The sequence below is a fragment of the Xiphophorus maculatus genome, chromosome 16, assembly GCF_002775205.1.
Source record: "Xiphophorus maculatus strain JP 163 A chromosome 16, X_maculatus-5.0-male, whole genome shotgun sequence".
NCBI lineage: Eukaryota > Metazoa > Chordata > Actinopteri > Cyprinodontiformes > Poeciliidae > Xiphophorus > Xiphophorus maculatus.
In genome coordinates, this window is record NC_036458.1 from 19427101 (window position 1) to 19453481 (window position 26381).

The window sequence follows — 26381 nt, forward strand, 5'->3', positions numbered from 1 at the left end:
TTCCACGGCCTCGCTGCTTCGCGGAGTTTTTTGTGCAGTTTTTTTTTCACAGTGCATTGTGTTCTGCGTCCTGATTGGCTAAACAGTATCCGCGCCTCTTCTCTACCTGTGTGCCAATAACATTATGGTATTTAAATATACGTAATACAGCTTGGCAAATTTTGACAAATATTTTTGCCCAGAATATAAAAGAACGACAACAATTACCGATAACGATGTTCTTCTCTCGAAAAAATACGCGAGTCACAATTTGTCCTACTGATGACTAAAATGATTATTTTACTGTAGTTATTTGTAAGAAAGTGTTATATTTGTTAAAAACAATGCTTAGGCCTGAAAACAGTTTTTGTTCTTTGGTTTCAATGTAGAGTATTTAATTATGCTGTATAATAATTGTAAAAAATAAAGGTAACTACTTCACGGATTTCGTCTATCACGGGTTCTTTTTGGAACCTTACCCCCGCGAAAAACGAGGGTTCACTGTATGCAAGATCCAAGATCTTGGAGGAAGATCAGTTAGTTGTCCTTCAAGTTTATGTTCTCAGTCATGTGAAAGATCAGTCACAAGCATTTTGGCACCCTGCCAGACACCTTGGAAGCTCTTTTTTATGGTTATACAATCAGAATAATCTTGAAGTTGTGACAGAAAGAGCAAATGCTTTTTGTTTCATTTCTTTATTTCACTTACATTGACATTTATTTAAACATTCTTTCAGACAGAAGGACTGGCCATCCTTCCTGGACAGGGGGAATGTGGGGAAAATGTCAGTTTGTTTTAATTTGAGGTTAATTGAGTTTTACCTTTCGGGTGTGTCTTCTCAGCAGGGTGGAGCAGCAAAGGGAGACAAGTTCTCCAGCTGCTGTTAAAAAGCTCCATTTTCAACTAAGAGGGTTAATGCTCTGAAAAGTTATATTAAGTTTAGTTTAATCTTTGATTGACCTTAAGACTAGTTTATTTCTAATAATTTGCATGCATGTAAATATTTATTTGTACCATTTATTGTTTTGTATTAGGTTTGTGTAAATTATTTCTTGTTTGTCACCCCATTACCTGGTGTGAGTGGATTTGCTCATAGTATAAAAGCCAGCTTCTTTGTTTCACTGTGAAAAATGGGCATCGGTGTAACGGTGACCTGCAGCACCAAATAAATCTACCTCAACCACATTTTGTTGCTTTGCCTCACCTCCTTTCTGTATGCAGAGCCTCCGTCGGCCAAAGTGACACTCCAAGTTTATGTTCTCGATGGGTTTTGTATCTGAGGCTGGAGGAATTTAAAGGTGCCTAAATTCATTGAATATATATATGTATATAAAATAAAGAAATACACAGGACTCAAATTCCTTCTGCTCATAGCCAAAAACGGGAAGAGATTTAATGCACATCTGCGGAACCAAAACGTCACATTTACATCATTACAGAAATCCAAAATCTCTCGACTTCTGCTTCTGACATCAGTTTTTTAGAGTCCCAGCTCTACTGGTGTGTATTGGGAAGCTTCGACCAATGGCGTTACTGCCCTTCATTTGTGTAGCAATTCTGGCTCTATTTTACACTGGATGTGTATTGGACTTCCTGGAATAAGTTGAAACCTTTTGACCTCAACATTTGCTCCATTTTAGGCGTGCAGAATAGCAAGGCTGTTGTTCTTATCTGTCCAAACAGCAACCTTTCCAAGTCATATTTGGTCCAATTCGACTTCTTACACCAGGAAAAAGAGGGGATCAGGATCAGGCTGACATGAAAGGGAATGCCGAAAGTCTTTAGTAAAAACAGCTCCATAAATAGTATTTCCACTCTCACAATTCCTTAACCAAATTACTCCAAACGTCACTGAACTGTGCTTTTAGTTTGTCTTCATTGCCTGTAAGGCATTTTAACTGGTGAGCAAGCTATTTGCTCTTCTGGAGTAGATTTTTCAAACTCTGTCTTCTTCTTGTCAAGCATTTTTCTAGCATTATTTTGCTGGATTAATTCATCCAGTTTTCTTTTCACCCCTCTCACAAATTCTTATGAAACTCATTGATTTTGCTCTCAAATTGGCTTCAGTAGATAAACCGCCTATTGATTTACATGTGAGTGTGAATGAGTGAATGTTGCTCTACTGTAAAGTGCTTTGAGAAAAACATCAAATAAGTTCAGACCATTTATTTATTTCAGGTTTAGTTGGCTCTAGTGGCTTTTATTTGAAAGTAGTTCAACATGAAAGAGGGTAATGAGAGAGGGGGAAGACATGCGGCAAATGTTGCCAGACAGGGAATCGAACCTGTGACTACCACCACGAGGTCTAAGGCCTCCATATGTGGGTCATGCTTTGCCCCTTTGCCACCACAGAACCCCAGACCATTTATTTTAATGGATTGATTAGCTGGAAAAACACCAAAGACAAAAAATAAAACTTCTAAAGACCAATGCATATATTATGGCCAAAACATGATTGGAGTTTTGCAGCTGGATGTTTTTTTGTTTATTAAAATAAAAAGTTAAAAACAAATTTTAAATTAAATTGGAGCTTTTTCTGTGCAGCTGAAAGACCCCTGGGTGGTGGAATCATGTAAAGTGTAAAATGCACAACCTTCTGCAGAGAAGGAGTAACGTGACAGGAAGTCTTTCTAAACGAACCCCAAGCATACAGAGACTGTCTTATTCCTGATCATATTAAGCCATGTAGAAATATTTGTCTGTGTTTCATTTTCAGTTTATGAATGAAATGCATATTTTCTATTGTAGATTGTGTGGAAACTCCATGGACATGCTTGAAGAGGAACTTCTTGGTGAATATGAAGATCTCATTCCAACTGTGTTCATGTTTACCTCATTATCTATAATTACTGTTATGTTCAATCTGACACACTTGAACATCTGATAAACCCATAGATATATGTTAAGAAATCAGGAGCATTTTAGTGAATTTAATACAAGTTAAAGTCAAACATTTACTGGTAAAACAATGCTCTGAATCATTTGTGTTATTTGTCCTGTTAAATCTTATATTTATCATAAATGATGTGATATGTCAAAGAATTATGCTTATTTCATTTACTTCGAGTCATTAAATTTTTTACATGATCATTCTCTATTACAAAACCTGGAGTTTATTTAGAGAAAATCTAATTTACAGGGAATAAGTCAGAATTACTAAAGAAATAAAAAAAACTAAAAAGAAATATGGAAGAATATTAAGTTGCTTAACAAATTAGTTTAACTAACTTAACATAAATGACAAAATAGGGGCAGGGTGAATCTAAATTCATTAAAGTCATTTACAAAAAACATCTAGTTCATGAAATGCACATGTGGTTTATTTTAAGATATTTATCTAATGGATCAATATGATTGTAATTGGGCTTAAAAAATATATGGATTAAGATTTTAATGTTACCATACATGTATAAAATTTTAAAACATGAGAAAATATACCATAATAAACTGATTCCCTCTGGATACAAAAGGCAAGATGTTTACATACTGTAACCCAAATCAAGAGTCATATTTGATATTTCAATGCTTATTTCCTAAATAACACCTTTTGGTGACAAAAAATAATCAGAATAACAAAAAGAAAAACAATAAGACTGAAAAATAATATAAAGTAAAACATACAGCTGTTTGTTTAAAGCCATTTGAGTTATCCTTCAAGTTTAACTCATTCAGGATGTACAAACCAAAGGTAATAAATGATCATTTATTCATTTTGAAGAGCCTTGAACATTATAATTACTGCTCAAATCCACAACTTTGATTAGTTTCTATGAACCTGCAGTTTCTTCACAAACTACACATTTCATTCAGACTTTCAATAGCATCCTTTTTACTGAAGTTTCTCCAATCCGGAGGAATTTCTCCGCGACCCTGAAATTTCATATGATAGTAGTCTTCTAATTCCTTTTGAAAGTGGCAGATGAACCATTTCCAGTAGGCCAGCATGGAGGCATTAGCTGTAATGCTCCATGAAGCATACTTTTCTCCTGCTGTTGGGTACTTTCGATAGGGAACTGTCCAATTTGACTGATTTGGGTGAAAGTGTCTGTCACTTGCAACTAACGTGGTACAGAAATCATTGACCAGATCAACTGTTCCTCTGTAATGCCAACCTTCGACTCCAGAGGGTCGATGAAAAGGAACGCTGTGTTCCTGAGGACTGTGGTCCTTCACAGTGTTTGTGCAAACAGCAGCACAGAATGGACACCTTTCCCAGCAGCAGTTACACAGCTGATCAATCAGGATCTGATCAGGCTTCTGCCTGCAGTCATTCATCTTTTCCAGGGAGAGTTTGCTCATCTCTGTTGTGATGCTTTTCAGGCCTTTCTCTATTTCTTCTTTAAGAAATTCAAAATTGTTTATGTCACTGAAGTTTTGACAACTAATGGTATCAAGTGTCAAATTTGGCTTTGCCTCACCTCCTTTCTGTATGCAGAGCCTCCGTCGGCCAAAGTGACACTCCAAGTTTATGTTCTCGATGGGTTTTGTATCTGAGGCTGGAGGAATTTAAAGGTGCCTAAATTCATTGAATATATATATGTATATAAAATAAAGAAATACACAGGACTCAAATTCCTTCTGCTCATAGCCAAAAACGGGAAGAGATTTAATGCACATCTGCGGAACCAAAACGTCACATTTACATCATTACAGAAATCCAAAATCTCTCGACTTCTGCTTCTGACATCAGTTTTTTAGAGTCCCAGCTCTACTGGTGTGTATTGGGAAGCTTCGACCAATGGCGTTACTGCCCTTCATTTGTGTAGCAATTCTGGCTCTATTTTACACTGGATGTGTATTGGACTTCCTGGAATAAGTTGAAACCTTTTGACCTCAACATTTGCTCCATTTTAGGCGTGCAGAATAGCAAGGCTGTTGTTCTTATCTGTCCAAACAGCAACCTTTCCAAGTCATATTTGGTCCAATTCGACTTCTTACACCAGGAAAAAGAGGGGATCAGGATCAGGCTGACATGAAAGGGAATGCCGAAAGTCTTTAGTAAAAACAGCTCCATAAATAGTATTTCCACTCTCACAATTCCTTAACCAAATTACTCCAAACGTCACTGAACTGTGCTTTTAGTTTGTCTTCATTGCCTGTAAGGCATTTTAACTGGTGAGCAAGCTATTTGCTCTTCTGGAGTAGATTTTTCAAACTCTGTCTTCTTCTTGTCAAGCATTTTTCTAGCATTATTTTGCTGGATTAATTCATCCAGTTTTCTTTTCACCCCTCTCACAAATTCTTATGAAACTCATTGATTTTGCTCTCAAATTGGCTTCAGTAGATAAACCGCCTATTGATTTACATGTGAGTGTGAATGAGTGAATGTTGCTCTACTGTAAAGTGCTTTGAGAAAAACATCAAATAAGTTCAGACCATTTATTTATTTCAGGTTTAGTTGGCTCTAGTGGCTTTTATTTGAAAGTAGTTCAACATGAAAGAGGGTAATGAGAGAGGGGGAAGACATGCGGCAAATGTTGCCAGACAGGGAATCGAACCTGTGACTACCACCACGAGGTCTAAGGCCTCCATATGTGGGTCATGCTTTGCCCCTTTGCCACCACAGAACCCCAGACCATTTATTTTAATGGATTGATTAGCTGGAAAAACACCAAAGACAAAAAATAAAACTTCTAAAGACCAATGCATATATTATGGCCAAAACATGATTGGAGTTTTGCAGCTGGATGTTTTTTTGTTTATTAAAATAAAAAGTTAAAAACAAATTTTAAATTAAATTGGAGCTTTTTCTGTGCAGCTGAAAGACCCCTGGGTGGTGGAATCATGTAAAGTGTAAAATGCACAACCTTCTGCAGAGAAGGAGTAACGTGACAGGAAGTCTTTCTAAACGAACCCCAAGCATACAGAGACTGTCTTATTCCTGATCATATTAAGCCATGTAGAAATATTTGTCTGTGTTTCATTTTCAGTTTATGAATGAAATGCATATTTTCTATTGTAGATTGTGTGGAAACTCCATGGACATGCTTGAAGAGGAACTTCTTGGTGAATATGAAGATCTCATTCCAACTGTGTTCATGTTTACCTCATTATCTATAATTACTGTTATGTTCAATCTGACACACTTGAACATCTGATAAACCCATAGATATATGTTAAGAAATCAGGAGCATTTTAGTGAATTTAATACAAGTTAAAGTCAAACATTTACTGGTAAAACAATGCTCTGAATCATTTGTGTTATTTGTCCTGTTAAATCTTATATTTATCATAAATGATGTGATATGTCAAAGAATTATGCTTATTTCATTTACTTCGAGTCATTAAATTTTTTACATGATCATTCTCTATTACAAAACCTGGAGTTTATTTAGAGAAAATCTAATTTACAGGGAATAAGTCAGAATTACTAAAGAAATAAAAAAAACTAAAAAGAAATATGGAAGAATATTAAGTTGCTTAACAAATTAGTTTAACTAACTTAACATAAATGACAAAATAGGGGCAGGGTGAATCTAAATTCATTAAAGTCATTTACAAAAAACATCTAGTTCATGAAATGCACATGTGGTTTATTTTAAGATATTTATCTAATGGATCAATATGATTGTAATTGGGCTTAAAAAATATATGGATTAAGATTTTAATGTTACCATACATGTATAAAATTTTAAAACATGAGAAAATATACCATAATAAACTGATTCCCTCTGGATACAAAAGGCAAGATGTTTACATACTGTAACCCAAATCAAGAGTCATATTTGATATTTCAATGCTTATTTCCTAAATAACACCTTTTGGTGACAAAAAATAATCAGAATAACAAAAAGAAAAACAATAAGACTGAAAAATAATATAAAGTAAAACATACAGCTGTTTGTTTAAAGCCATTTGAGTTATCCTTCAAGTTTAACTCATTCAGGATGTACAAACCAAAGGTAATAAATGATCATTTATTCATTTTGAAGAGCCTTGAACATTATAATTACTGCTCAAATCCACAACTTTGATTAGTTTCTATGAACCTGCAGTTTCTTCACAAACTACACATTTCATTCAGACTTTCAATAGCATCCTTTTTACTGAAGTTTCTCCAATCCGGAGGAATTTCTCCGCGACCCTGAAATTTCATATGATAGTAGTCTTCTAATTCCTTTTGAAAGTGGCAGATGAACCATTTCCAGTAGGCCAGCATGGAGGCATTAGCTGTAATGCTCCATGAAGCATACTTTTCTCCTGCTGTTGGGTACTTTCGATAGGGAACTGTCCAATTTGACTGATTTGGGTGAAAGTGTCTGTCACTTGCAACTAACGTGGTACAGAAATCATTGACCAGATCAACTGTTCCTCTGTAATGCCAACCTTCGACTCCAGAGGGTCGATGAAAAGGAACGCTGTGTTCCTGAGGACTGTGGTCCTTCACAGTGTTTGTGCAAACAGCAGCACAGAATGGACACCTTTCCCAGCAGCAGTTACACAGCTGATCAATCAGGATCTGATCAGGCTTCTGCCTGCAGTCATTCATCTTTTCCAGGGAGAGTTTGCTCATCTCTGTTGTGATGCTTTTCAGGCCTTTCTCTATTTCTTCTTTAAGAAATTCAAAATTGTTTATGTCACTGAAGTTTTGACAACTAATGGTATCAAGTGTCAAATTTGGCTTTGCCTCACCTCCTTTCTGTATGCAGAGCCTCCGTCGGCCAAAGTGACACTCCAAGTTTATGTTCTCGATGGGTTTTGTATCTGAGGCTGGAGGAATTTAAAGGTGCCTAAATTCATTGAATATATATATGTATATAAAATAAAGAAATACACAGGACTCAAATTCCTTCTGCTCATAGCCAAAAACGGGAAGAGATTTAATGCACATCTGCGGAACCAAAACGTCACATTTACATCATTACAGAAATCCAAAATCTCTCGACTTCTGCTTCTGACATCAGTTTTTTAGAGTCCCAGCTCTACTGGTGTGTATTGGGAAGCTTCGACCAATGGCGTTACTGCCCTTCATTTGTGTAGCAATTCTGGCTCTATTTTACACTGGATGTGTATTGGACTTCCTGGAATAAGTTGAAACCTTTTGACCTCAACATTTGCTCCATTTTAGGCGTGCAGAATAGCAAGGCTGTTGTTCTTATCTGTCCAAACAGCAACCTTTCCAAGTCATATTTGGTCCAATTCGACTTCTTACACCAGGAAAAAGAGGGGATCAGGATCAGGCTGACATGAAAGGGAATGCCGAAAGTCTTTAGTAAAAACAGCTCCATAAATAGTATTTCCACTCTCACAATTCCTTAACCAAATTACTCCAAACGTCACTGAACTGTGCTTTTAGTTTGTCTTCATTGCCTGTAAGGCATTTTAACTGGTGAGCAAGCTATTTGCTCTTCTGGAGTAGATTTTTCAAACTCTGTCTTCTTCTTGTCAAGCATTTTTCTAGCATTATTTTGCTGGATTAATTCATCCAGTTTTCTTTTCACCCCTCTCACAAATTCTTATGAAACTCATTGATTTTGCTCTCAAATTGGCTTCAGTAGATAAACCGCCTATTGATTTACATGTGAGTGTGAATGAGTGAATGTTGCTCTACTGTAAAGTGCTTTGAGAAAAACATCAAATAAGTTCAGACCATTTATTTATTTCAGGTTTAGTTGGCTCTAGTGGCTTTTATTTGAAAGTAGTTCAACATGAAAGAGGGTAATGAGAGAGGGGGAAGACATGCGGCAAATGTTGCCAGACAGGGAATCGAACCTGTGACTACCACCACGAGGTCTAAGGCCTCCATATGTGGGTCATGCTTTGCCCCTTTGCCACCACAGAACCCCAGACCATTTATTTTAATGGATTGATTAGCTGGAAAAACACCAAAGACAAAAAATAAAACTTCTAAAGACCAATGCATATATTATGGCCAAAACATGATTGGAGTTTTGCAGCTGGATGTTTTTTTGTTTATTAAAATAAAAAGTTAAAAACAAATTTTAAATTAAATTGGAGCTTTTTCTGTGCAGCTGAAAGACCCCTGGGTGGTGGAATCATGTAAAGTGTAAAATGCACAACCTTCTGCAGAGAAGGAGTAACGTGACAGGAAGTCTTTCTAAACGAACCCCAAGCATACAGAGACTGTCTTATTCCTGATCATATTAAGCCATGTAGAAATATTTGTCTGTGTTTCATTTTCAGTTTATGAATGAAATGCATATTTTCTATTGTAGATTGTGTGGAAACTCCATGGACATGCTTGAAGAGGAACTTCTTGGTGAATATGAAGATCTCATTCCAACTGTGTTCATGTTTACCTCATTATCTATAATTACTGTTATGTTCAATCTGACACACTTGAACATCTGATAAACCCATAGATATATGTTAAGAAATCAGGAGCATTTTAGTGAATTTAATACAAGTTAAAGTCAAACATTTACTGGTAAAACAATGCTCTGAATCATTTGTGTTATTTGTCCTGTTAAATCTTATATTTATCATAAATGATGTGATATGTCAAAGAATTATGCTTATTTCATTTACTTCGAGTCATTAAATTTTTTACATGATCATTCTCTATTACAAAACCTGGAGTTTATTTAGAGAAAATCTAATTTACAGGGAATAAGTCAGAATTACTAAAGAAATAAAAAAAACTAAAAAGAAATATGGAAGAATATTAAGTTGCTTAACAAATTAGTTTAACTAACTTAACATAAATGACAAAATAGGGGCAGGGTGAATCTAAATTCATTAAAGTCATTTACAAAAAACATCTAGTTCATGAAATGCACATGTGGTTTATTTTAAGATATTTATCTAATGGATCAATATGATTGTAATTGGGCTTAAAAAATATATGGATTAAGATTTTAATGTTACCATACATGTATAAAATTTTAAAACATGAGAAAATATACCATAATAAACTGATTCCCTCTGGATACAAAAGGCAAGATGTTTACATACTGTAACCCAAATCAAGAGTCATATTTGATATTTCAATGCTTATTTCCTAAATAACACCTTTTGGTGACAAAAAATAATCAGAATAACAAAAAGAAAAACAATAAGACTGAAAAATAATATAAAGTAAAACATACAGCTGTTTGTTTAAAGCCATTTGAGTTATCCTTCAAGTTTAACTCATTCAGGATGTACAAACCAAAGGTAATAAATGATCATTTATTCATTTTGAAGAGCCTTGAACATTATAATTACTGCTCAAATCCACAACTTTGATTAGTTTCTATGAACCTGCAGTTTCTTCACAAACTACACATTTCATTCAGACTTTCAATAGCATCCTTTTTACTGAAGTTTCTCCAATCCGGAGGAATTTCTCCGTGACCCTGAAATTTCATATGATAGTAGTCTTCTAATTCCTTTTGAAAGTGGCAGATGAACCATTTCCAGTAGGCCAGCATGGAGGCATTAGCTGTAATGCTCCATGAAGCATACTTTTCTCCTGCTGTTGGGTACTTTCGATAGGGAACTGTCCAATTTGACTGATTTGGGTGAAAGTGTCTGTCACTTGCAACTAACGTGGTACAGAAATCATTGACCAGATCAACTGTTCCTCTGTAATGCCAACCTTCGACTCCAGAGGGTCGATGAAAAGGAACGCTGTGTTCCTGAGGACTGTGGTCCTTCACAGTGTTTGTGCAAACAGCAGCACAGAATGGACACCTTTCCCAGCAGCAGTTACACAGCTGATCAATCAGGATCTGATCAGGCTTCTGCCTGCAGTCATTCATCTTTTCCAGGGAGAGTTTGCTCATCTCTGTTGTGATGCTTTTCAGGCCTTTCTCTATTTCTTCTTTAAGAAATTCAAAATTGTTTATGTCACTGAAGTTTTGACAACTAATGGTATCAAGTGTCAAATTTGGCTTCAGTTTACTAGGAAATTCCTCCACCCACTTTTCTATGTTTCCTTTTCTGTGTTTGAATTTCTCTGTTGCTTCAAACAAAGCCTGACTGATGACTCTGGTGATATCTTCTATATTTTTCTTGAGAATAATCTGGACTTGATCGCTGTGTGTCGTGAACATGTATTTCTTTACTTCTTCTTTGATGAAAGCCTCTACTTGAGCTCTTGGATTTCTGATGTAGCTGATGAATCTGCTAAAGTCTTCTTTCTCTGCCAGAGATGCTAACACATGTTTCTCTAAATTCAGTCTGCTCTCATTGAGTCCTGGGAAATTGGACCTCATCTCTCCAGCAATATCAACTCCAGTCTTGTTGCAGACGGCTTCAATAGCAGAGACTTTGAGTTTTTCACACATAATTTCTCCAAACACCACAGCAGATGAACTTCCTTTGCAGAAGCTTCTGAAAATGTTGTAATACTCATTTTTCTTGCTGTCCAAATAAGTCAGAGCATCATTGTTGTCTCTGTAGATCTTGTGGGAGTTTAAGAGCCAACCTTCTGCCCTATCAAACACATACAGTGAAAGGTCAACTGTAAACTCCTTCTTGAATACATAGTTTCTCTGAGATCCCAATTTTTGTATTTCAGATTTTATATTTTGAGCCACTTCCTTCAAGTAAGTTGATGTAAAGCCTCTTGTTGCAACAGGTTTGCTCTTAATAGCTGCAAGACATTTTTGTTCAACCTCATTAATGAATGATCTGATCAGTTCCTGTTCTTCATGTGGAACAAAAGTCATTTTAACAAATTTGCAGACACCTCCAAAGCTCTTCTTCATGGTTATGTAATCAGAATAATCACCATGTTCTGACAGATTTTTGTATCTCTTACTTCTTTTTGACTCATCAATGAGATTATGTTCAACACCAAGCTCAAGAAGGACAAGATGCTGATCTTCCTCCAAGTTTATGTTCTCGATGGGTTTTGTATCTGAGGTTAATTCCTTAACCCAGTAATTCCAAACAGTGTTGAAATCTGCTTTTAGTTCCTCTTCATCATCAATGCATTTTAACTGGTGAGCAAGCTCTTTGCTCTTGTGGAGTAGCTTGTTTTCAAACTCTGTCTTCTTCTTGTCAAGCATTTTCCTAGCATTATTTTGCTGGATTAATTCATCCAGTTTTCTTTTCACTCCTCTCACAAGATCATCATGAAACTCTTTGATTTTGGTCTCAAATCGGCCCCGCCATTGAACCAACATCTCTTTGTCTTTGTCATCTTCAAAGTAAGTTGATATACTTTTTGTTACTTCTGCATATGTTTTAGCCATTTCTTTATTAAGATAACTGAGTTCAACTTTGTCCAGTTGGCCTTTTTCAATTCTGGGATAAAGTTGGTTTTCAATGTTCAGCATCTCACTCCTCAGGACCCAAGTCCAGTTCCCATATTGGACCTCCAGTTTTCTATAAACTGCAATTTCCTGGGTATTTTTGAAACTAAAAACAAAGTGTTCATTCATCAAGGCGTTCCACAGGTCCTGAATTTTGGTGCTGAAATGTGACAGAGTGATTCCAGTAGACTGTTTGGCTTTAGACAAGATGATGGACTTCAGTTCTTGGACACTCTCACTATAACCTGGATTTGGAGGAGCCATTGGTGGACTTCCCTCCCATAGCTGAGCAAAGTATTTCACATCTTTTTGCACATCAAATGCAATGACATCACTGAAGCACTCAACATCACACAATTCCTCTTTGGCAGCAAGTTGAGCCATCTTGTCCAGTTTTTCTTGCAGCCGTCTCTTTCCGTCCATGTTTTTCTCTGCTGCTGTAATATCTGTGACATTCTGATGGACAAACACACAACTTGGAGAAAGCTTGACTTTCTTCATCCTCATGAAAGCCTGAACAACAATTTGTAGGACATCTTGCATGTCAGCTGGATTCTCACCAAAGATGTTGATCAGTGTCATGTTTCCCAGACCAACAACAAATGTTGCAAGTTCATTGTCATGATGACGGGTAGCATTCCCTGCTAACTCAAGAGCTCGCAGTCCTTCAGTGTCTACAACTAGAATGTAGTCAAACTGGTATTTATCCTTGTTTTCCTCTGACAGCTTAACCAGTTGCATGTAGGCACCCTTGGTGCACCTCCCAGCACTGACTGCAAACTGCAGGCCAAACATGGCATTCAGCATTGTTGACTTTCCGCTACTTTGTACACCCAGAACTGACAGCACAAAGACTCTCCGGTCATCGAGTTTCTTGATGACTTCCTGTAAAAGATTAGAGATCCATATTAAAGGCACATGGCCTGCATCCCCATCCATCAGCTCCATCGGGTGTCCTGATATCATCAGATCTGCAGCCAGCTCAGGGTATTTAGTCCAGTCAGGCTGTTGGCCCAGCGATGGTTTGTTCAAAGATTTATGGGCTTCATAGATCTGTCCCATCTCTCTGAAGATGTGTTCCAGACCAAAGGTTGCTGATTGAAGCTTTTTTGACAACTGTTCAAGCTCAGTTTGTTTGTGTTTTAATTGAGCAGATTTGTCATGTTTCTTTTTCAAAACCAAGACTTCTGACCAGGTTTCATCATAGTTTTGGAGAATTGAAGAGAGATCATCTGTGGAGAGGGCATCTATAAGGATCTGAGTCCATGTCAGGAAATATTCTCTTTCTTTTGGTGGCAAACTCTGGAGCCTCTGAGTGAACAACCTCATCAGTTTACTGTCGGACACATCACACTGTTTCTTTCGTAGTTTCATTAGCTGGTGACTCTTCTGACCTTTTTCTTTCTCAATGTCTCCCTTTAGATGATGCAGCTCTTTATTGATTTTGCACCAGTTGGACCAAAGTTGACCTTGGCAGGGAAGAAATTTATCTTTGATTTTGGCAACGTTCATCTTTTCAATCAATTCAATTATTTCCATTGCAGCAGATTTCCCATTCTGGCAGATTTTCTGATCTTCATCCACTATGATCCCAGAGACTTTGGCCATAGTTTCCAGCCGGAAGGATGTGTGGGGTTCAGACAAAAGGGTTTTTATAATCTTTTTCAGATCTGTAGAAACATCCGACTGGCTTCTTTCTTTCAGCCCTAGTTTGTATTTTTGAGGCTTCACCCGAACTGCACTACAGTCATTATCTGCATTGAGGATGATTAGAGGCTTTGAAGACTTGTAAAGCATAGAAATGACTTCAGTACTTTCCTGGCTTTTTTCCAGAGTTGGCACAAGAACAACAATGACTGATGACATTTCAGTCAGGATTTCACGCTGTTTTCCAATTGCTAGAGAATCCCCATGAAGATTACAGAAGGCAATGCAGTCAGTAAAGAAATCATTGTCTTTTCCAGCAGGACAGTACCAGGCAATCTCTGCCACACCATCCATCAAATGACGAGATTTGGTGCTGCCTTCACAGTTTCTGTGGAAGAATGTGTCATGGCGGTTGTTGATCAAAGCATTCATCAGCTGAGATTTGGACAAAGACATGGAGCCCAGTCTGAAAAATGAAACCATGGGAATCTCAGCTTTGTAGATTGGCATGCTTTTCATGGTGACAGTGGTTGCATTTTCTTTGTTTGTGCTTATTTTCCATGTTTTTGTTATTTGTCTGAACGTCCACAAAGGACACTCAATATTTGTTGTGTGAGGATCAGGAGCAAGCAGTGGTAAGGCATACTGACACTGTGACAACTTTGTGATCATTTTCTGTTTAAAGAAGCTGTCTGAACAGTGAAATACTGCCATTTGAACATCCATTGGGTGCACATGATTCTCTTTTGACTGATCTATGTCTACATTAGTTGTAAAAAGAGCATCTAAGTCATCGTCATCTGTAACAGCACTGTCAGACACTTGAACAGCCTGTGAATTGTTCACATCAGCGCTTTCTTGCTGTACAGGGATGTATCTGGCTCTATAATCTAACATCATCAACCTCTGAAGAAAAGCACAAACTAGATCTCTCTCAAAGATCTCATTAGTCTTTTTTATAGGTGGACCTATTTGTACAAAGTCCTCTGATGACAGCATGTGTTGATGTTGGTCCTGGAGGTGAAGTCTTCTGAGTAGTTTTTCAGTTTGTGTTTGGTGTTTCTTTTGGTTCTCTTGGAAAGTGTTCCAAGTAGGCTGCAAAAAGGAAACAAAATGTTATTTTATTGTTCTTAAGAAAAAAAATACAAGTTAACTCATTATTTGGGTTCACATGACTCTCTTTTGAGTTTATGTTGATGCTATAAAAAGCACCAATTCATTCTCTGTATGTTCACTTTCAGATTCTTGGGCAACCTGTGAATTACTTTCATCCAAACTTTGTTCTTGTACAGAAATGTATCCAGTTCGGCAACCTATGATCTTTAAACTCTGAAGAAAACCAATGTCTCATGATGTTGCACTGGTGATGTTAGACCCAAGACAGTAAGGCAGAGGTGTCAAGTATATTAGGAAGTTTTAATTAAAAAAAATTAAGAACAAAAAACTTGCAAAAATCACAGGAATCACTGGGAGCCAGAGCAGAACACGAAATGCAGGAAGAGGAACATAAAGAGAGCATAAAATGGGCTTTAACAGAGAAGTAACAGGAGGAACTAGCAAGGAGTGACTGAGAAGAAGTTTTATATATACTGGGGAGCTTAATTACTGAACAACAAACAGATGGCTGACTTGAAACAGGTTACAGGTGTGAGGGGAGAGAGCAGAAGGCAGACTGAGGAAAGAGAGAGATAAAATGGCACAAGTGGCGAACACAAACTGGACAACTAGGAAAATTAATGAAACACTAACAAATAACTATAAAGAATAAACTAAAACAAAAGTAACTAAAGGCTCAAAACCCCCTGTGTAACTGGCTGCTGGATTTCCTCACAGACAGACACTAGTTTGTGACGGTTGGGGAAAAATGCTTTAAGGGTCGCCTCCCTCAGCACTGGCTCCCTTCAGGACTGTGTACTCAGCCCCCTGCTCTTCACCCTGATGACCTATGACTGTCAAGCCAGGTTCAGTATGAACCACATCATTAAGTATGTGGACGATACAACAGTGGTGGGTTTCATCAAGGATAACAATAGAGAGGAGGTGAAACATCTAGTGGACTGGTGTGATGCAAACCATGTAATCCTGAATGTCAAAAAACAAAAGAAATTGTTGTTGATTTCAGGACAAGTCATTCAAGTCACACACTCCTCACCAATGATGCCGTAGTGGAACAGGTCAGGAACATTAAATTCCTGGGGATACAGATCACTGACACTTTGATCTGGTATCTCCAAGCCTCTGGCCTGGTAAAGAAAGATCAGCAACATCTGCACTTTTTACGTCGGATGAGAAAAGCAAACTTCCCCCTCCGTAATCACCACTTTGTATAGGGGGACAATAGAGAGCAAACTGACTGGTTTGGAGCATCTAACCCCAATGAGGATCCATGTTTCCCTGACAAATTCATCAAGAGACGAGTCAGTCTAGATTAAAATCCACTACGTTATCTCTGCTTATGCAGTTCAATTTGAACCACAAATGCTCACAATGAGCTGCACTCAGTGTTCACAGATATTCACAGGTGCACATTTAGAGGTGTGTGTTGAGTGTGCAGTGAGAATGATATTTCTCTGTGAACAAAGCATTATGTGCGGTGTGTGCATTTGTTTCCATACACTGACTCTGTCTCTGTGCTGATAAAGTTTGAGTTCACAGTTAGCCGGCATGTTATGAACCGGTGGTTCAGCCCGTGGAGGAGCTTTCATGCTCGCCTCGTAGTCGCGCAGCACGCTGGTTTGTTTTTATTTCTTTGAGGCGACACAATGCATCAAACTGCACAATATCAAATGCTTTGTCTACAGTCAGGCAGAGTTGGTGCACTCGACCCATAAAGCTCGGGCAATCAAAACAGTCTAGATACAAAATGGAAGCCACACAAATTCAATCTCCCCATTTGTTCCTCTACATCCAGCAGCAGAGAGATGTGCAGTGGATTTAACTCATCATGCAGGGTCGGTCCAAGGTTGCATGAGGCCTTGAGGAGAATTTGATTTAGGGGCCCCTCTTGCACATTAGCAACACTAATAGCATTTCAACATAAATTTTGTGAAATCTGCGACAAGGGCCTTGTTTAATTGTCCAAGCAATCAGTGATAATTGTAATTTAATAAGATGCATTTCTGAACAAACAGAACTAAAACTCAAAGATTAAATTCACAGCATCAGATTGTTGCTATAGTAACAAAACAATTTATTGTTCTTTGACAAAGTAAACTTGCCAGCTCCTTAAAATCTTACATTTAAAAATTAAACCGTTTTAAATCTTTTAATTTATTTATGCTGAAACCATTAAATCAAATTTAACAGCATTGATATTCTCTTAGTTCATTTATGCCTTGGACCGGTTCTAAATATGATCAGCATTACATTATGTTTTTAGATTCACTAATTGATTACTTAATTTTGGGGATTTAACAGAAATGCAAATAACTGATATTTATTTTAATTGTATAATTTTTTTGATTTGTTGTTTTAAGATTAAACTTTTGGGTGCAAGTATTGTCAGCAATATCTTCCAGTAACATAATTACCCAGTAATATTTTTACATTTCCTGCCAACTTAATATCTTTAAATACAAAATGGTGGACTGCCAGATGACCTCCTCGGTGCCCCGACCACCAGGCTTAGTAAGTTTTCTGGGGGAAACCTTGAGCTAACAGTGACAAAGCATCCAAGTGTTATTTAAAATTTCTTTACCTTTAATTCATGTCCACCGTCCTTTCTTTGTCCTGGGTTAGGAAAACAAAAAGCAGATGACAAAATCACAAAAATAAAAACTTATACCAATATCCATATAAATGATCCTAACTTCATGCAACTGCAAGCTAATCCCTTGAGTGGAATACTTTGATCAAAGTTATGAGAGGATTGGTCTGGCTGGATTTTAAGACCAGATAAATGTTCTTTGCTACACTGTACAGCCAGATTTTAATTGGAATACTTTGCTATGGACAGAATAAAATGATAAAATGGGATTTTGGCACGTAAATGATTTAGCTGAAAGGCTTGGAAATGTGAAACTGTGTACCGTATTTTCCGCACTATAAGGCGCACCTAAAAACCTTCAATTTTGGGCGTGGTATGGTGGCGCAGGGGGTTAGCACGCCCCACGTTTGGAGGCCTTAGTCCTCGACGTCGCGGGTTCGACTCCCGGTCCTGACGACCTTTGCCGCATGTCTTCCTCACCCTCCTTCCTGTCTGCCTACTGTGGGAAAAAATACGAGCCACTAGCGCCGCAAAAACTCTTCGGAGAAAAAAATGGGAAAAAAAAAACCTTCAATTTTCTCAAAAGCCGAGAGTGCGCCTTATAATCCGGTGCGCCTTATATATGGACCAATATTGAGCCGCAACTACGGTAAGCAGCCGCCAACTTCATTTTCCCCGTAGAAGAAGAAACGGGGGAAAGCAGACACTGACTTCATTTTCCCCGTAGAAGAAGAAACGGAGGAAAGCAGACACTGACTTCATTTTCCCCGTAGAACAGGGGTGTCAAACTCCAGTCCTCGAGGGCCGCTGTCCTCCAACTTTTAGATGTGCCTCTGCTGCACCACACCTGAATAGAATAATTAGGTCATTAGCAAGGCTGGGAGAACTGATCTACACAAGGAGGAGGTAATTAAGCCATTTCATTCCAGTGTTTTGTACCTGTGGCACATCTAAAAGCTGTAGGACAGCGGCCCTCGAGGACTGGAGTTTGACACCTGTGCCGTAGAAGAAGAAACGGAGGAAAGCAGACACTGACTTCATTTTCCCCGTAGAAGAAGAATCGGAGGAAAGCAGACACTGACTTCATTTTCCCCGTAGAAGAAGAAACGGGGAAAGCAGCCGCCGATGCAGCCAGAGGTGCACGCTGGGTTTTGTGTAAAGACCCCAAAATGTCTCCTATTAAGAGACACGCTTACAACGCAGAGTTTAAGCTCAAGGCGATCAGTCACACAGTAGAACACGGGAATAGAGCAGGAGAGAGAGAATTTAACATGAACGAATCAATGGTGCGGAAGTGGAGGAAGCAACAGCTGTTCATTTTGGGAATGAACGGAGTTTTCAGAATGCTGGTTTGTAATCTATTAATAAAGTTTGACTGACCTAGATGACTATTTTGTTGATATTCCCTTTATCGTAGTTCCATCTAATGGAGGCATAATGTAACCCCAGCCTCTACTGTAGCTTCTATTCTATGCGCCTTATAATGTGGTGCGCCTTATAGTGCGGAAAATACGGTAATTATTTTTATGGTTATGGTCAAATAAAATGTTTATTGACACAATGCCCAATCAATTTCTTTCACTACTTAACCCCTTACCTGTCACCCTCAAAATGATTACACTGTAAAAAAATGAGTTGAATTGACTTAATTGAATTGCTTGAATTGGTAACAAGTAATTAAATTACATTTATCCAATCTAATTTATGAAGTTTAACCGACTCAAGTTATGTTCATCCAACTCAATTTAGTATTATCCTACAATTCAGTTCATTAAGTTTATCCAACTCAATATATTATGATCATTCTAACTCTTTCTAGCTCTCGGTGAAGGTGAACTCTTTGTTTCTCTTCCCTTCCTTCCATCTTCACCCTGCTTGCTGTTTCTGTGTTGCTTTTCTGGAGCCTTTCTTTGCACATTCTCCTACAAATCTACAAATTATGGATCTGGTTAACTGGTCTCTCAATTATGCGATTAAACCTTCTCAACAAGAAGACTGGACATGCACTGTAAAAAGTGTTTTTGGCTGTAGTTCATCTAATGGACTTTTTTACATTAATCTAAATTTATTCATTTGCTTTATTGATGACAGCTTACTTTTTGTGTTGAATTAATTTAAAATTCAAACTAACTTAAATTAGTTAACTTAGTTAACTTTGACTCTACTTGAAACAATAGAGATCGATGCCAGTTTTGTGACCAATGACTGACCAACTCAATTATATTATGATCATCAAACTCAATTAATTAAGTTTATTTATCTCAATTTACTAAGTTTTTATAACTTAATTCATTAAGTGTATTTAACATGACAAATTTAAGTCAGTCTTACTCAAATCATTTATTTTTATCTAATAAATAATTCAAATCTTTTTGACCGACCTTCCTGTTCAACTACTCTTAGATAAAGGCTGCCTGGGCCAAAAATAGCTTTTTAAAAGAGAAATCCTTTATTAGTTTACTTCTTTATTTGAAGTCAACTAAATAATTTGAGTAAGACTGACTTAAATGTGTCAAGTTAAAATAACTTAATGAATTAAGTTGGATAAACTTAATTGTATTACTTCTTGCCAATTGAAGAAATTCAAATTAAGTTGGTTCAATTAAGTTGATCCAACTTAATTTATTTATTTGATCCAACTCAATAAGTTAAGCTGAACCAACTTCGTTGATTTACTTGTTACCGATTGAAGAAATTCAATTGAACCAATTTAATAAATTAAGTTGGTTAATAACCTTATAAATAACTTAATAAATTAAGTTGATTAATAACTTAATAAATAATTTAATAAATTACGTTGATTCAACTGAATTGAATTACTTGTTACTGCAGAAATGTTGATTTGCTGCAGAGTTGGTCGTCCTTCTGGAAGGTCAGGGACTGAAATAAAGAAAAATAGACAAATCTTACCAAAATAAGTAACATCAAATAATGAAACTAGAATGACCATGAAGGGCTGAACTGAAGTGAACTAGAATGTAGCTGATTAAACAGAAAATCACAAAAACAAACAAAATCTCAAACCAAAACCCAGACTCCTGACAAAAATGGAAAATGTTCAGGGCTTGCTGTTTTGGGAGTTGACACCTGAGGCTCTATATGATAGATATTACAGAATAACAGCTCATCAAAAAGAAAATTAAAAGAACTAAGCTTTGTACATAAAAAATGATGTCTTATAATAACATACACTGTAGGTCTGTGTCATGTTTGTTTTTCATTCAGTGAAGTGACTCACAGTGGGTAGAGTAACCACAAACCTATCTCAAGTAAGAGTAGCCATACTTCATGACATCACTCAAGTAAAATTAAAATGTATATGTAGTAAAACTATACCTCAGGATACATTTATTTTCAAGAAGTTATAAGTAAAGCAAATTAATAAATGTAACTTGTTACCACCTACCTCTGAAGACATGTGAATGCCATAACAGCATAAAGAAAGCGCAAAAGCATCACTATGAAAAAATAAATTTGTACTCAGAATAATGGGAGATTTTAATAAAACGCAAGTTATTACTAATAATTAAAATTATTAGTGAACTTTTGCTTTTGGCAGACACTCAAAAACATTTCTCAATGAGACCTTGATGAAATAGAAACCTCGAAAAACAAGATAAGTTTCATGAGATCTTAGTTCTTATGAGCAGATAAAATGCTCAAAGTCACAGAAATACAAAATACACAAGCAAATCACTCAAAACTGGGTTATGGAATATTTACCTGAACTGGATAGAGTAAGCATTTTTAAGGAGGTTCAGTAAAGTGAACATTTCTTATACTGGCAAATGAGACAAAGTACATTAATACCTCAAACTTGTCTTTGCTTTCTTAAAATGAAATAGTTTGTGTTTTGTGGATTTTTTTGTTGACTCCATTTAAATACAGGGGATTTTCACATAATTCACTGAGGGAGTCCAGTATTGCTACCCTATAAAAATAAGCTCTAGATTTCATGTTTGATGAATTATTTTTTTTATCAATATGTTTTGACGATTACAGAGTCTGAATGCAGAACTGCCCCACAGGTTGCACAAAGTTGGAGCAGAGGAACAGCTTACATATGGAAGACCTGAGCTGGAAATAATAATGTTGTACAACTGTCTACTTATTTAAATGGCTAAGGAAGATGGCTGTTGTGAATAAGACATGTATGAATCTTGACAACCACTTTTTTTAACAACAAAACATCATAAAGAGATCCACAGCCTGCTGCTTGCATGTAAATTGCACAATAATTTGTACAGTAAGTTAAAAAGATTAAAATATTAAGAGTCTTACCTGTCTTTAATGTTTCAGCAGGGTTGGCTTGGTTTCCTCCCATCATCCGTCTATTTTCAGAGACCATGTCATTTATTTTTTCCCAAAGAGCTACTATCTCATTTTCATCCTTCATACTTCTTGTACATGTATGATTTCTTTTTTCAGAAAAAACGCTCTTTGCTTTCAGCTTCTGAAGTTCATTTTCACTAATTTCTTCTGAGTCATCATGAGTCACAACTGTCATCACATAAGAGCTGTGCTCTTTTCCCAGTGTTTTTTCTAACCACTGCATTCCAGAAGTATACTGGTTTTCATGCCTGTCATTTGATACCAGCAAGATAAAGGCACAATCTTGTGGAATCTCTGGAATCGTGTCAATACTTGGAAACCCAAGCATGTTAATTAAAGTGATCTGGTCACCAAAAAGGTCATACAGTCTGGACTCTTTCACATGTATCTCCTGGTCATGGTCCAGTAGGATATTTTTTGATCCAATGTCAATGGAATTTTTGTTCCCAATTAACACAAGTGTAAGAGGAGGAGTCACTGAAAAACAGAACATGAGTACTGTTAAATGACAGAGTTGTTTATTGTGGTCTTAAACACTGTAGCTCATAGAAATATAAAATTAAAATATTTATGATTTCATTTGAATCATGTTCTAAAACTCTTACCTTCATTGCTTGGTGGTGATCCAGAAATGTTTTCAGTTTCCTCTTGTACATTTTTGTCTCTCCTTTCTGCATGTTGAGTATCTCGGCTATTCATTACTACAAAAATACATGTATTCATCAGTCATCCAGCCGTTTACATTAATATATTAAATGGTACTTTTTAAACTGAAAATAGGTAGCTTCCACAAAGTGTTTTATACACAACCTGCCTATTTATTTATTGCAAAGTACTTGCTAAGTGACATACAAACACCTCATTGCTTCAGATGCACCGACACCAAACCACATGTGATGTGGTAAGATTGTCAAGATCTTTCTCTTTAAGATCATCCTTCCCTTTCTATCACTCCCCCCTCAGCATGTCATTGGAAAACAATGCTCAATGCTTCTCCATTATGCTGTTTACAACCATTCTTCGAAGCATTGTACTTTATATGATAAGCATAGCAGACATTGTCAGGATCTGTGTTTGTCTGTGTATTTATTTAGAGTTTTCCTTGTCCTTGAGTCTCTTTGTTGTCCTGTCTTCCCCTTAATTGTTCCCAGGTGTGTCTCGTTTCTGTGATTACCCTCCCGTGTATTTAATGCCACCTGTGTGTCTGCGTCTCTGTCGGGTCCTCGTCGTTACTTGCCGCCCTTGTCGTTTGTCGTCCCGTTCCTGTGTGCCCTGTCTATTTTTCCGTCCCTCGTTTACCGGTTGCTACCGGCGTCGAGCCCTGGCTTCAGCTCGGCCGTGCTGCCCGGCTTTGGGACTGTTTTGGTCTGCTTATTCTTCATTAAAATCATCATTATTCATCCAACCTGGGTCTACAGCGTTTGCCTCACCACTCTTAACGCACCACCTCATGACAGACATGCCGTTCCACCAAATGTTTGTAATTGCTGAGGAGGGGTGAAGTGTGGAGCTGGAGCTCAGCTGGGGTCTGAAGCTCAAAGGTGAATCTTTGGGTAAATAGATTATGTTTTGCATGAACAGTCGTTAACGCTCCTCTGAATGGTTTTCTCTTGACATTCAAGGATTCCTCACTCATTACTAAATGACTAAAAGCAATACTGTGGTTATTGATGAGGGGATGACATAACATGATTTATAGCTCAAAAAGGTTGATTAAATCTGGCTAAACTACAGGAGTGGAAGAGGGAGAGGAGGTAGATAGCATTAGTGCAAACACAGAGGGTCCAGAGAAACTTAATTATGGAAGTAAGATCTTTGTTTAAAACTATCAAAAACACCCAAAGCCTTATGGGGTGACCACTGTAAAACTTAGTTCTTAAAGTGGCAGTATTATGTGTTTTCCAGGCAAATAGTGTCATTTAGTAGAATCATTTTCTTAAATTTTCTTTTTCTTATCATAACTAAACTGCATCAGGTTGCTCTGACTCAAAAAGGACATACTGTTTAAGTCTCATTACTCTGTACAGAAATTGCTGTGCACTTTTTCTCTTGTTGCTTTGCATTGCTTAAATCTTGGAACAGCTCAATGCTATTTTTATCTTTAATATCTGAGCATAGGAAACGCTTACTCTCATCAATGTTTAAATCACATTTACTAGGTAACATTTCTTTGAATGTATGTGGCTTTATTATCTTGAGGATTGTGTGAATGACTTCTGTCTCAGTAAAACCTTCCTGTAATCCATCTATTCGTTTATTAAAATTAGGTTATTTTATGACAGATCAGAACCAAAATCAGAGATTTGTTCACCATAAAGCCTAAACTGCAAGAAACAAAGCTGCAATATAATTTAACCTCATAATCCGGTCTCCTACACTGGCAGAGTGGCTCTCCTTACCAGTTTCACTTGCTGTCGGTGGTTGGTCATCAGTGGAGCCTCCTGTTGTCGGTGGTATATCATCAGTGGAGCCTCCTGTTGTCGGTGGTATATCATCAGTGGAGCCTCCTGTTGTCGGTGGTATATCATCAGTGGAGCCTCTTTCTGTCTCTGTTGGCTGCACAGGAATGTCTGTAGCTGGAGTAGCTGTCTGCAGGCCTGAATTGATGAGACCCAGCTGAAGTGAGGCAGGACAACCAGTCTGACTGGCTGACATATCAGTTCTTGAAAGTGTGGTTGGGTCATCTCCAGTTGCACCGACATCAGTGGCGAGCAGGTTACTAATCTGTTCATCCAAAAGGAGGAGCTGAGCCATGCCTTCATCCTCCGACGCTTTCAGTTTCTCACTTTTAACAAAGTCAACAATCAAATCATACAGTTCTGGTTCACTTAAATCATGAACATGAATGTCACCTCCATCATCAGTCGAAGACAGAACTGTCTGCAGCTGCTCTGTACTCAATGTACCAAGTTTTTTCTGTATCTTGAATATGAGTGCTCGCCGTGGATTGTTGGTAGCCATGCTGACGTTTCACTAGTTGCTTTCGCTCTCTGGATGACACAGTCGATGCAGCCTTCCTTGAAGACTCAGACAACGTATCTCGTCGTCTTCACAGCAACCTCTCCTGGCAAGACACTTGGGATCCCGGACATAGCACCCAATTGTTACTGGCACCAGATCTAGGGGAATCTGAGCCAGCAGCAAGTGGCACACAGGCAGAAGAACGCTGCAGCCAATATCTGTGAATTATATATGTATATACAGGTAAAAGCCAGTAAATTAGAATATTTTGAAAAACTTGATTTATTTCAGTAATTGCATTCAAAAGGTGTAACTTGTACATCATATTTATTCATTGCACACAGACTGATGCATTCAAATGTTTATTTCATTTAATTTTGATGATTTGAAGTGGCAACAAATGAAAATCCAAAATTCCGTGTGTCACAAAATTAGAATATTACTTAAGGCTAATACAAAAAAGGGATTATTTAGAAATGTTGGCCAACTGAAAAGTATGAAAATGAAAAATATGAGCATGTACAATACTCAATACTTGGTTGGAGCTCCTTTTGCCTCAATTACTGCATTAATGCGGCGTGGCATGGAGTCGATGAGTTTCTGGCACTGCTCAGGTGTTATGAGAGCCCAGGTTGCTCTGATAGTGGCCTTCAACTCTTCTGCGTTTTTGGGTCTGGCATTCTGCATCTTCCTTTTCACAATACCCCACAGATTTTCTATGGGGCTAAGGTCAGGGGAGTTGGCTGGCCAATTTAGAACAGAAATACCATGGTCCGTAAACCAGGCACGGGTAGATTTTGCGCTGTGTGCAGGCGCCAAGTCCTGTTGGAACCTGAAATCTCCATCTCCATAGAGCAGGTCAGCAGCAGGAAGCATGAAGTGCTCTAAAACTTGCTGGTAGATGGCTGCGTTGACCCTGGATCTCAGGAAACAGAGTGGACCGACACCAGCAGATGACATGGCACCCCAAACCATCACTGATGGTGGAAACTTTACACTAGACTTCAGGCAACGTGGATCCTGTGCCTCTCCTGTCTTCCTCCAGACTCTGGGACCTCGATTTCCAAAGGAAATGCAAAATTTGCTTTCGTCAGAAAACATGACCCAGGTGAGACGCTTTTCGCGCTGTTTCTTGGTCAACAGTGGCTTGACACGAGGTATGCGGCAGTTGAAACCCATGTCTTTCAAGCGTCTCTTGGTGGTGGATCTTGAAGCACTGACTCCAGCAGCTGTCCACTCCTTGTGAATCTCCCCCACATTTTTGAATGGTTTTTTTTTCACAATCTTGACTAGGGCGCGGTGATCCCTTTCGCTTGTACACTTTTTCTGACCACAGTTTTTCCTTCCCTTTGCCTCTCTATTAATGTGTTTGGACACAGAGCTCTGAGAACAGCCAGCCTCTTCAGCAATAACCTTTTGTGTCTTTCCCTCCTTGTGCAATGTGTCGATGGTCGCCTTTTGGACAGCTGTCAAATCTGAAGTCTTCCCCATGTTTGTGTAGGCTTCAGAACTGGACTGAGAGACCATTTATAGCCCTTTGCAGGTGTTTTGA

At 37.8% G+C, this 26381-nt stretch overlaps 1 protein-coding gene across 4 annotated transcripts in view; it reads right to left on the reverse strand.

The window, feature by feature from the left end:
- LOC111611685 (interferon-induced very large GTPase 1-like) overlaps positions 1–26381 on the reverse strand; it is a 42090-nt gene that overhangs the window by 13433 nt on the left and 2276 nt on the right. The window contains exons 2-8 of one of the 4 annotated variants that reach the window (XM_023349378.1): positions 24406–25047; positions 24268–24372; positions 22474–22569; positions 21818–22345; positions 20357–20416; positions 17528–17559; positions 11408–14925 (exon numbers count right to left, since the gene is read on the reverse strand). In XM_023349378.1, coding sequence (XP_023205146.1) covers positions 11408–14925; positions 17528–17559; positions 20357–20416; positions 21818–22345; positions 22474–22569; positions 24268–24372; positions 24406–24829 — 4763 coding nt within the window. In that variant the 5' untranslated portion in view covers positions 24830–25047. Of the gene's footprint in view, positions 1–6109; positions 7598–10811; positions 14926–17527; positions 17560–20356; positions 20417–21817; positions 22346–22473; positions 22570–23064; positions 23359–24267; positions 25048–26381 lie in introns of those variants that run through there. The other 3 variants (XM_023349377.1, XM_023349376.1, XM_023349381.1) reach the window with 3 other exon arrangements.